A 13180-nucleotide genomic window follows, 5' to 3' on the forward strand; every position below is an offset into this window, starting at 1 on the left:
CGCTGCCCTAGAAGGAAAACAGTGTCATCTTTCATTAGCACTAACACCCCATTCAAAAGAGCGAGGCTGTGTCTGGCTGCTCACTCACGTCTGCTCGCTCACCCAGCTGAGCAGTTTCCTCTGAATGGCAGGCACCCCGGTGGCTCAGGGAAGCAGAGCCTGTCAGCAAGTGCACGTGGCCACTAATGCATCTCGTTGGCAGACCAGAAAAAGGCTTCAGCTTAATCAACTGGAAGTTATCGGAAGGCTGAGGATATCATTATCTGGGGTTGCCTCCTCACGGTGAGGCAAAGGCACCGGGCCGTGGTGGCTCCGTGGTTGGGTGTCAACCTGTGAACAAGGAGGTCACGATTCAATTCCCAGTTAGGATACATGTCCCGAGGGCGGGCTCGATTCTCAGTGTCGGGTGTACAGGAGGCAGCCAATCAATGATTATCTCTCATCACTGATGTCTCATCATCATCTCTCCCTCTCCCTTTCTCTCTAAAATCAATAAAAAAAATTTTTAAAAAAAAGGACGAGGCAAAGACGGCTTATGATTCTTTAGTTCACTGTTTTCTATGGCGGGCTTTTTATTCCAAACAATCCATGAATTTTTATTTATGTGACAATATAATCCCATATAAGCTTACAGAAGTCATTTTATAATTTAAAAAATATTCTACCATACTCCTATATATTATTAAAATCTGTTCACCTCCTTTTATTGACAGTTATATTCCAAACATACGGAACCTTTTATATACAGTATTTTCTTTCCACCTCAGTCACAGACATGGGACTACTGTGCTCTCAGTCCTTTATAATCTACACCATGCCCATACTATGTCTATGCCCTTACATTTAACTTGCCTTGATAAAAATTCTACTTTTCGTAAGTTCCATTTGACTGGAAAAAATCAAAATAAAATAAGAGAACTGGAAGAATTCAAGGAAAACTAGCTTTCAAAAGGCATAAAAAGAAGAGGGATAAAAGATTAAAGAGAAAAAGAAATGTCTTTTATACTAAAAATTAAAGAGTTTAAATAATTTTTAAAAACTTAAAAATCTTTGATTTGTGAATATTATCACAAATACTAGTAATTCTGAATATCACATTTTATCCAGAAGAAAAATATTAATAACAAAAGGTTGAATAATGTATAGAAACACATTCCAGCCAGATGAGTAAATGACGTTCTATCCACTGAGCCAAACCATTAGGTCAGTAATAACCCGCGAAGACTTGAGTTGGCTGTTACCAGGTAAACTCAAAATATAAATATCCTCACGTAAAACAAAGAGTTATGATCGAGAAAACTAATTTTAAGAATGAGAGCTACCTATAGATAACAATAGTGTATTACACTCTAAAATCTGTTGTGTAGAGTATAGATCTCATGTTGTGTTCTTAGCTAGCAAAATTATAATAAACAGACCGATAATATATAGAAAGATAGATGGCCTGGCCAGCATAGCTCACTGGTTGAGCATCGACCTATGAACCCGGAGGTCATGGTTCGATTCCCAGTCAGGGCATATGCCAGGGTTGCAGGCTTGATCCCCAGTGTGGGACATGCAGTTTTTATCCCTCTCTCCCTCTCCCTTCCTCTCTGAAATCAATACAAATATTTTTTTTAAAAGATGGATTAAAATAAATAAAACAAACTATAAATTAGAGCAAAGCAAAAAATGTTGGAGGCAGTTAAGAACTGAAGAAAGAACCATATGATGGTAATAATCTCTAACAAAATATTTAAAAGCCCTTTTCCAGCCTGGCCAGTGTTGCTCAGTGGTTAAGCATTGACCTATGAATGAGGAGGGCATTGGTTCAATTCCAGGTCAGGGCACATGCCCCGGTTGCAGGCTCGATCCCCAGTTGAGGGTATATAGGAGGCAGCCGATGAATTCTTCTTTCTCATCATTGACATTTCTATCTTTCTCCCTCACCCTTCCTCTCTCAAATCAATAAAAATATTTTCTTAAATGCTCCAAAGTCTGAAAAATAAATTTCCTGAGAAGAAAAAACTACCCCAAAAGAAATGTGAATGGCTCATCCTATGGGCACTGAAAGCTTTACACTAAAGACAATAAAATTGCTCATTCACAAGAAACTAAGATCAGTAGCCTCCAAATTAAAGTGGACAAAAAATGAAGAGCTGGAATAAAAAAGGTAGCACACTCCCCACCCTCATGTACTCCCTTCCACACACACACACACACACACACACTTACTCAACCTAGGGAAACTGCTCTACCCTCAGGGCTCCAGCATAACTTTGTGCTATCTATCTCTATCTCTATTATGACTTACCACCTTGATATATTATAGTTCTTAGTCTGTATTGCCCTCCCTCCCCAAATTGTAAACTTCTTGGGAACACAAAGTGTTTTATTCATCTTTTTACTCCAAGAAATTACTACAGTGCCTGGGCACTCAGAAAACTCTCAGTAAATGTGCATTGGATGGATGGATGGATGGATGGACGGAAAGACAGAAAGACGGGGGGCGGGGGGAGGGGTATGCAAGGGAGGACTAACACCAGACTTGCCTCAGTCCCTGAAAATTCCCATACATCTCCAACAAATCAACAATTTCATCTCAGTGTCCCTGTTGCACACTTGAAAGATTCCTATACATTATAAGATTCATCAACCTGTCACAGTCCTACAGCGCAAACTTTATATGCCTGAGGATATAACTAACTACGGGGTCTCAAAGTCAGATCATGAGCAAAGGTATCTTGACGGTAGCAAGGTACAACACATAACCTACATGAAATGTCTTATTTTACCAAGCTAAGTATATGGACTTGTTGACCTTACGACAATAACATTCTTTCTTCACTCCACCACTGGCTTTCTGTCGGTCAATCTCAATATCATCCTTTTCCAAATACTGTTTTAAAAGGGCAAACTTATCTTAATAATCTTAAGGTCAAGTATCATGTCCACAGCCATTGGAAGTTGTGACACAATGAACAAAATCAAAGAAAGATCAGGCAGATATAGCATTTGAAAAAACAAGTAGAGGTCAAATTACTAAACCAAATAAATTCCATCAATTATACTAGGAAGTTTTTAAATCAATTCAAATCCACCTTTCCAAAATGGATTTAGTATATTTCCAAACTGTAATTTGATTGTCCAGGCTTATGCCACCAATTAAATTTTACAAGCATTAATCTGTTGACAGTATAAGAAGCAAAGATAAACTAACATTTGTATTTTTTTAAAAAGTCACATGTACCTTTTTAAAAGTAGTTTAAATTTAAATCAAAGAAACTACACACATTTTTTAACTTCCTGACATCACCCTCACCCCTTCTGTAATAAAAAATAAATAAACACACAATACAGCCATTAATATTGATCAATTCAGTATTTCCCTCTAAAAAGTATAACATGGAAAATGTTGTAATTTAAATTCTGGAGTGGTAGGCAGTAGTCTGAATAATGGAAGATTTTAGGCAAATATTCTTCAACTAGTTCATAAAACTAGATTTCTTATTTCTTATCACTTTTTTTCATTTTTATTTACTGGCTGATTTTAGAGAAAGGAAGGGAGGGGGAGAGTGAAAAAGGAGGGAGGTTGTTGTTTCACTTCTTTATGCATTCAGTGGTTGATTCTTGTATGTGCCCCGGGGATCAAACCTGCAACCTCGGCACATCAGGACACTGCTCTCGCCTCTTTATCACTTCTTTCTCATTAATAAACATTGCACATGGCACAGGTAACACCAAACCTTACTGAATCAAATGAATGTACCTTTGAATTATTGTGAATGTATAAAAGGTGCCTTCGAGAGCAAACAAAAAATGTTTAAAACAAAAACAGTAATTACTCTTTTGCTAATTTCAAATCCTATATTACCCTCCCACACATAACCTCTCTGATTGTTGTAGGGGGGGTACTTTTCCTATAAACCAAAGCACCAACCAAAAAGGTGAAATTGACACAGAAAACATCTGACCCAGAAGCTATGCAACAGGTTTTCCATAATCTCTGAAGAAGCAAAGCTAAGCACTAACTGTGGCCAAACCAAGGCAGCCCCCTTGCCAAGAGGAAAGCTCTTTTCTGAATTAGGAAGAAGGAGGATGTACCAAATTCACAGCTGCGGTGGGGAACAGTTTTTAGTGTGATGAACAGCACTGGCTTCCGGAAGCGAGTCTGGTTGGAATCCCTCCGCTACCATTTACTGCGAATACCTTGGGTACGCCTCTTAACTCGCAATGCACTAAGAACACGGCTGGTACAGAATCAGTCCTTGGATGATGCCAGGCGGCAGCAAACCTCTGGATCTCTGCAGCTTGGCAGCGCCTGGGAGCCGGCTGTCAGAAATTCACTCTCAGGTGCAATTCCAGACTTAAAGAATCAGAACCTGCATTTTTTTTTCCAGATCCCATTCTGGTTCAAATGCAAGTTCAAGTTTGAAAGGCACAGCTAGAATGCACTCTTTATATTACTTTACCTATTATAGTTAATTTTTTAAAAATCCACTCTTTTCCTTTTTTGCAACTTGGATAGGTGAGTTTATTTTTAGTAAAAGGTAAAGTATTAGTTGGGATCAAAATTTATTTGTTACCATACTTTACTGAAAAGCAGCAGTACCAACTAAGGCCCAACATTGTACAGGACTGCCATCTAGTGGTGATTCATTCTGCTGCACATACCAAAAAACTGCATGGCCTTGTCTAAAACTACATTTGTTTAAAATAGGAACAGATTCTTTTTGCTTAATTCATTTCTTGAGGACTACTCACATAGCACCCACTTAGTAATAACGTAATAAGGCATCATAAATGTCAAAGAAGGTAAAAAAGGAGGATTCTTAGTTTCCTTTTTTATACTCAAATCAAGTTTAGGGAAGTTTTCAAATTAAAAGATTGATCTGCTCACAGGCTTAGAAAATGGGATTTCTTTTGGCATATGCATATCTTTGAGTGACTTTTATTTGCTTCTTCCTAAATTCTGTACTTGTTACCAATTATACAGTATTTGGGGGTGAGGAACTTTCAAATTGAGGAAAAAAAATTATAATATGTTATAACCTCTGACTCAATAACTCCACTCCTACATTCTATCCCAAGGAAATACCAGAAATGTATGCAAAGATTATGTTCAAAGTCAAAGATGTTCATTCCAGAAAACAAAATTAATCTTAATAGCTTCATAATAACCCACTGAATCCATGCATCAAAACTTAGCCATTCTCCTTTATTTCTCATTTTGATCACTTCTAATGTTTATGTGTTACAATAAATGCACAAATATATATACAAAAGGAAGGAAGGGAGGACAGAAGGAGAGAAGAAATAAATTAATGTATGGCAACTTGATATAACTTTTCCATATTTTGGGTCATTTCCTAACATACATTCCCATAAGTCACATTTCAGATCCAAGAACATTTTCATGGCTCTTAATAGCCAACCTGCCTTATAAAGTGTTATATCGTTTCACATGGCCACAAGCAACGAAGGATATTGAGACTACCATCACCTTGCTAACACTGGGCTTTATGCCACAGCTAACTGTTTAAAGTTTTATTGAGATATAATTTATATACCATCCTATTAAAGTACATAATGCAATAGTTTTCAGTGTACTGACAGACTATCAGCCATCACCATAATATAATTTTGGAACATATTCATCATAAAAAAAAACACAAACATTAGCAGATTCTCTCCATTCCCTTAATACCCCCCCCCATATGAAGAATTATTACTAATTTACCACCCCACTATTTAGTCCTGTTTTCTTGTAGATAACGCAATAAGTGTTACAAACACATGAAATGGGAAAATTCCTTCTGCTACTCAGCTATTTCTGTTTCAAACTGAAATATTCTACTCAACAGGAAAATAAAACATGCCAGAATATCTCCTTGTTTTTTCAGAAGGTACTTTTGAAATGTAAGGCATAATTTAAGAACTAAGAGATGGTATCATATAAATACAAAGTTATCTGTTCTTTTCAAAATAGTAGCAACTCTATTACTTTGGAAGTCCATTATTAAAACCAGCAAAATGTCACAGAAAATCCGACAATTTATTTTTTATTTAATCAATTTAAAACTTTATTTTATTAACTTGATCTGATAATAAAATTAAATAAAAGATAACATTTAACAAAGAATTGCCTTGATGCTACCAAACACACACACACACACACACACACACACACACACACACACACACACACACACCTTACTTTCATTTATCCAAAGCACTTTTTTCTCATATCATTTTTTGGACTCCAGATATATAAAATTTAGCAATTTGCATTTGGGGGCTTTAGTAGGTAAAAAAAACAATTGAAAATGTTAATTAAAAAAGAGGACCTAGGTCTCCCATCATGTCAAACATTTATCTTAAGAACAGAGAAAATCAGTTCTAACAGCTAAGGCGGGGGTGGGGGCACTTCACTGACGGAAGTTAGCCTCTCATCAAATTTTAGCGTGGAACCTGTGAACCAGGAGGTTACAGTTGGATTGCCGGTTGGGGCACATGCCCGGGTTGCGGGCTCCATCCCCACTGTGGGGCGTGCAGAGGTCAACTGATGAATGATGCTCTCTCATCACTAATGTTTCTCTCTCTCTTTCTCTCTCCCTCTCCCTTCCTCTCTAAAAACAATAAAAATATATTTTTTTAAAAAAGAAAAAAGAAATGTCTCTGTAAACCATATAAAAGTGCTGGTTATATGAAAATCCAACACGTTCATGTTTAAAGTTTTCCTTTCTGATTATTTTGCCTGGGTATTTGAATAGAAAGCTTTTGGTAAAATATGTTTAACTCTCTTTGGGATTCATTCACACCACATAATCGTCCATTTTTACCGCCAAGTATGTCTTTACTTAACATCACAGATAGGTTCTTTAATGTTGAGTGAAATGACGTACAATAGAACCAATTTTACCAGAGGCTAAGTGATACAAACAAGAGTTCTCTTTCTAGGCCTTTCATCAACGTGACAATGAAACCACAGTGCACGCAATGCTGTTACTTGAGGACCTGCTGCATTCTAACCTGGGACTTGCAACAACACATTCACAAATAAATGCAAATTACCTCTTACACCACCGAATGATCCGTAAGTCATATTGCAGGCTGTTCTCTGAAGATTATGTTCATACATCAGTTTGATCTGATACTGGTTCCCATGTTCCACATTACCCAAGGTTCCTAAGGAGAAAAACATTAAAAAATATTAATCACTGCTTTGTATTTGTTTACATTAAAAAATATGACATAAAAAAGTCATCCTCTACACCGACTCCAAGTAATTCAATGTCGATAAAATCTAAAATGACAAAGCACCGAAACACTGTGTACTGTGAACAATCAGCATGCGATGACACAGACGCCAGCTCAGTTCCAACAGGTGAGTCTCAGCAAGACTACACCATCGTGACATTTTATCCTCCATTTTCACTATGTCTGAGTAAAGTGTAATTATTCAAATAACAACAAAACGCTCCCACTTCAGGTCTACAATAAATAAGGTTAACTTCCTTGCACTTAGAAACAATAACAAAATTCCCCACACGTTCAAGCAATTCAATCTTCAGTCCCAACTCTCAAAATAGTACTCACGCCCTAACGCATCATGTTCTAACTGAATGGAGAGGTCTTCTAAAGCTTCCCTCAGCAAGTAAAGAGGACCTGGTGTTTTGTTTGAAGTCTGCCAAGAAGAATTTCCTTGAAAATAGGGAGCGTGCAGCAGGCAGCCCATCGCTTTTTTCTCTCTCACACTGATGTTTTTCTTTCCCTCTCACCTCCTCTCTCTCTAAAAATCAATTTTTTTAATCTTAAAAAAAAAGTAGTAGTGAAACTAGAGAACATTAGGCAATGCATCCTTAGATACCACCTTAAAATAAAGATAGTACCTGAAAATCTAAAATTTCTGGCCATTTTTTTTCTAGAGAAGCATCAGTGACATAAGATTAAAATCACGTACATAGGTTTTGCCCTTGGATATAATAACTGGATATAATAACTGTATACCTATAATCATAATCCCCACATAGCCAAAATTACTGTAAAGTTTCATCAATTAGCAATTAAATGGTTACTAAAACATTTATGCTGGTGGCCTTATTTAAATAAGATCTTATTTATTTAAATAAAAAAATCTATTGAAAATCAACGGTTACCTTGACAACCATTTTTGGTGCACTTTTATATAACCACTGAAAAATCTAATGATGGTAAATGAAATAAAAGCCTTCCCACAGTAAGGTAAAAGGTTCATTGTGTTAAATAACCAAATTAGATTACATAAGCCTGTCAAAAGTAAGGAACCCCATGTTTCTGCCTCTCATGGCTAACATTAAAATTCCACAAGGAGGTCAAATGATTATTAGTAAATGCTTGTTGAGGAGTACACAATTTTGGGGAAAGACTATCTAAAAGAACAGAATCAGGATGACCTGAGCTCACACGTGTGTAACCACTTACTCAGAACTGAAGCCCATCAGAAAGGATTGGAGATGCCCGGGTGCTGTTCTTTACAGAGTCTGATAAGACGGGCTGACTTCAGGCAGCAGGAGCCTGCTGGTTCTCTGTATTAAGCATGCGTTTGATGACAAAGCACCACCAAAAAGCCTCTGACTGTTAAGGGGTGTTTGGTGTGTCTAGGGACTCTCTAGTTTGCCTCGAATCCATTTTAGCTGCACACAGCGTGTGAAAGAAGACAAAATATAATTGGGAGGGGGCCGCTGGAGGTAAGGATGTCAAGTTCGGCAACACTTCCACCTGCTGACACCAGTGGTTGTACTTAAACTAGAAAATGTTTACGCTTCCCCTGCTACAGTGAAAGCTAGGGGGAAAGTTCAGACAGGAACCTCAGGAAACATTTTCAAGAGAACAAAAACATGAACTTTCCTGCCTCACAATTTAAGCCACGCCAGGAAAAATAGACAAATTGTCAGCCTATGAATATTGTAAGAGGCTGCAGAAATGAGAGACCGAGAAGGGAAGTGAGGTGTAGGGGCATTAGCAGTGTAGTCTGGACAACTCCCCATCCCCAGAGAACACAGAGCTTGTAAAAGAATACAGCGAATAAAAGAGTGAGAAAAATCACCATTCCGGTGACCCATAACTCCCATTTCCAACGCTGACTTGCAGGAGGATACCATATCCCATGAACAAGCTGTAAGCAAACATGCCAGTTTCTTTCAGTGGCGTTTTTTATAAACATAACACATTTACCATGATTCTATAGTGTACCCCTGAGTGGAATTCAAAAGGCTTCTGTCTTTCTTTTCTTTTTTAATATATTTTTTATTGATTTCAGAAAGAGGAAGGGAGAGGAAGTCAGAAATAGAAACACCAATGATGAGAGAGAATCACTGATCAGCTGCCTCCCACACACCCCCTACTGGGGATCGAGCCTGCAACCGGGGCATGTGCCCTGACCAGGAAGTGAACTGTGACCTCCTGGTTCATAGGTCGATGATCAACCCCTGAGCCAGGCCTGCAGAGCAAGGATTCTGTCTTTCTTGGCCACCGTTCAAACAGGACCAGGGAAAGCCAAGAGCCTAACCTAATTTCTACTTTCGAGCATGCGTCCCTCTCGTGCCCTCTTAGATACCCCCTGGAGCCCCCGGGAGGGACCAATTCTCTAAGAAGTATTCATGGGTGACGGTGGGCAAGACTCCCTCTCCCGTGACTTGTGTAACACACTTAATAAAACAGCACTCACAGTTAACAGGCTTAGGATGGAAAACAAAGAACAACGAGATGCATACAATAAAGTCACCTGTATCACACCTTCTCATTTACTCTGCAACCTAAATATGTGCCCTCCACCAGGAGGAGCAACATCTTCTACTGTGAAACCAATGAGAATATTTAACCATGACCATAAGAGGTACTGAACAGGACCTCTGAGGCAGAGAGAGCAGAAAAGGAAGTGATAGAGGTAACAAAGAAGGAAAAGAAGGAAGGAAGGAAATAACACAAAGAGAGTAAGAGTGAGCCAACACCAACTGCCTCAGCACTACCCGGAAATCAGTGCACTCATTCCTTCAGCAACTATGCCTGCCACCTACCCTACGCCACTACCCAGCTGCCTCAGGGAGCCCACAGACCTTCACCCCAGAAACAGACTGCCCAGGACTACCCAGCCCAGGGACAGGAAAAACAAATTGGTATTAAAACTGAAAGCCAAACACAAAGAAAGCCCAGATCAAGAGAATGAATGGGGGAAATCCAAATCCTAAATCCTAACACTGGCCCCACCTGGTTTGGCTCAGTGGTTAGAGTGTTGGCCCTCAGACTAAAGGGTCAAAACCTCGGTTACAGGCTCAATCCCTGGCACCAGTCAGGGCACATGAGGGAGGCAACCAATCCATGTGACTCTCTTACATCAATGTCTGTCTGTCTGTCTCTGTCTCTCTCTCTCTCTGTAAAATCAATAAAAACAGCCCGCCTGGAGGTCACAGTTTGATTTCCGGTCAAGGGCATGTACCTTGGTTGCAGGCACATCTCCAGTGGGGGGTCTGCAGGAGGCAGCTGATCGATGTTTCTCTCTCATCGATGTTTCTAACTCTCTATCCCTCTCCCTTCCTCTCTGTAAAAAATCAATAAGATATATATTTTTTAATAAATAAATAAATAAACAAACAAACAAAAGCTAAGTTTACAGCAAACTCCAAAGGTGAGTATCATTTGAATAAGGAATAGGCCCACAGACCCTTATCTTTATTGTCCCCATAAAAAACTCCCCAATATTGATATCCATCTAAATAACACTCTCAACCTACACTACAATTTATCTAATAACAGAAACACACGTTTTAAGCTACCTTTTATATTTAACAAGGTCCAAAATGCTGAAACGATGCCACTTTTAACTAACATACTTTACCCACAGAACAGTCGAGATAGAAACCTGCTTAAGCCTCAAATAAGTGCCTTGAGGTCTGGTTGAGTGAAGACACCCAAAGGCCAAGAAATTGGAACTGTAAAGAAAAAACACTTGAGGTTCACCAAAGAAAATGTACTTTAAACCACAGTGACTCAGCAGCTAACGAATTTTAACTGCTATTGAATATTTCTTAAAACTCAAGTGTCCTAAGAAACCAGAATTGGCCTGTATTAGTCATAGGCAATCCTGGACACTATTCCTAAGTAGAAGGAGGTTACACGGAACCTCCACTGGAAATGGAAACACCCACGGAAACAGCCGACCTAGGAAATGTATCAGCCCAAAGCAGCTGAAACAATCAATGATCGAGGGGAAAGTGCTCATTATGGAAACCTCAACCCGAACGTGTGTTGTCCTCCACCAAGTCACATTAGAGAATATCTATTCTTTCATAACATCGAAAAGCCCAGTTTTTAATACAAATTCTCCATTAGAAAAAGAATGTTCTTACCTGAGACAGAGTAGACGCAAAGTTTTCTAGAATGCAACACAGCCAAATGAAGCATTTCAGTGCCTCTGAAAAATGGGGAAAGTTTTAAAAGTGTAAATATTAGTTTCAGATGGAACCAAAAAATTATAGAATAATTTTTAAAAGCAATTATAACCACAGACTACCATGAGTAAAGCAAGCAGTTCATAGACGACATTCTAAGCCGGAAATAAAGGTAACAGCAAGCAGCCAGCCTGACAATCCCGGGGCGCGGGGTTCGGGCTGGGCCGCGAGGGGCTGCCTCCAGACGGAAGCTTGGGCGCCTCCCGGGAGAGTCCTGTGGAGGCTCCTTCTGAGCTGCCCCACAACAGGGAGGCCCAGGTCAGGGCCTGGCTCTCCCGCCAACAAACCTGTGACCTTGGCCAAGTCATTTACTCTCTCCCAGCCTGCTTCCCATTCTGGAAGATAAGAGGTTTCGATTGGATGAAATAAAATCACGTGAAAGCACCTTGTAAAGTATGAAGCACCACAGAACGCTGACTGTGAAGAAACAATAGTAATGACTTTACATGGCATTCATCACGTCCAGCTTTGAGACATCACGGAAGGTATTGGACGTATTTCAGCTTGACCATTGTCACCACTGACCACCCAGCCCGTCAACTGGTTTTGAGAGACAAGCAGAGTCTAGAAATCCGAAATTCAAAGTCTTCAAGGGTCAGTCCAGTGAGTATAAATGAGGGAAGGGCTGTGATCCACTGGAGACGGGGGCCAGACTAAGGGAGGCCATTGCTGCTCAGTTCTGGGCTTGTGGCCAGATCTCCACTTTTTTTTCCAAGAAAAAACAGAATATAGGGTCTTTACTAGTATGTGAAATCTCCAGCTTCATATATATATGGGTTTATTTGAGCCAACTGACATCATCTGCTGGGAAGCAAGTTCTCCTCCTGGTTCTCAGATGTTGGCAGGCCTTTTACATCTCAGACACATCTGCAAGCAGGCCTCCAGTGTCTGGCCTGCGCTCTACAGACTGTCCTGAACTGCAGGTACGATCACTGGACTCTGAAGACTGGGGTAGAGTCCTGACTCTCACCTTGATACTTGTGTGATCATGGACCCTTTCAGAGAATTGGTCTCTCATTTGGAAAAGGAGAAGTATGTCCAATAAGACTTGCAAAACATTGTTACAATGAATATATAAATACCCACTGCTTGCTCTACTACCAGGAAATGCAAATATACACAACAACCACATAATCAATATTGCCTTCAGAAGTGTTTTATATGTGCCCTGAACTCCATCCCCCACCCCCCACTCCACCCCCACCCCCCCACCCCCCGCAAAACAATCTCCCATCGTGCACTGGAAACAATGTCATGAACAGATAGATAGTACAGTGTGGAGTCAGACCTGGATCTGAATCTCAGCTGGAGGACATAAACTCTGGGCTCCAGCTAGGTTCCTTATCCTGAGATCACATCTTATAAACAAAGAGTAACGAATTTTAACTGCTATTGAATATTTCTTAAAACTCAAGTGTTCTAAGTACCCAGAATTGGCCTGTATTAGTCATAGGCAATCCAGGACACTACTCCTAAGTAGAAGGAGGTTACACAGAACCTCCACTGGAAATGGAAACACCCATGGAAACAGCCGACCTAGGAAATGTAACAGCCCAAGCACCTGAAACAATAAATGATCGAGGGGAAAATGCTTATTAGCACAGTATCCACTCAGTAATGTTAGTGATCACACAGATGAAGGCCACACTGAGGACTACCGGACAGCATGACTGTCACAGCATTTCACTTTCTGAAAACAACAAAAAGGAAAA

At 39.7% G+C, this 13180-nt stretch overlaps 1 protein-coding gene across 1 annotated transcript in view; it reads right to left on the bottom strand.

The window, feature by feature from the left end:
* BBS9 (Bardet-Biedl syndrome 9) overlaps positions 1-13180 on the bottom strand; it is a 313602-nt gene that overhangs the window by 285369 nt on the left and 15053 nt on the right. Inside the window, exons 4-5 of the mRNA XM_015559690.1 lie at positions 11367-11431; positions 7054-7167 (exon numbers count right to left, since the gene is read on the bottom strand). Of these exons, the coding sequence (XP_015415176.1) occupies positions 7054-7167; positions 11367-11431 (179 nt within the window). The remainder of the gene's footprint in view (positions 1-7053; positions 7168-11366; positions 11432-13180) is intronic.

The sequence above is a fragment of the Myotis davidii genome, unplaced genomic scaffold (assembly GCF_000327345.1).
Source record: "Myotis davidii unplaced genomic scaffold, ASM32734v1 scaffold573, whole genome shotgun sequence".
Classification (NCBI taxonomy): domain Eukaryota; kingdom Metazoa; phylum Chordata; class Mammalia; order Chiroptera; family Vespertilionidae; genus Myotis; species Myotis davidii.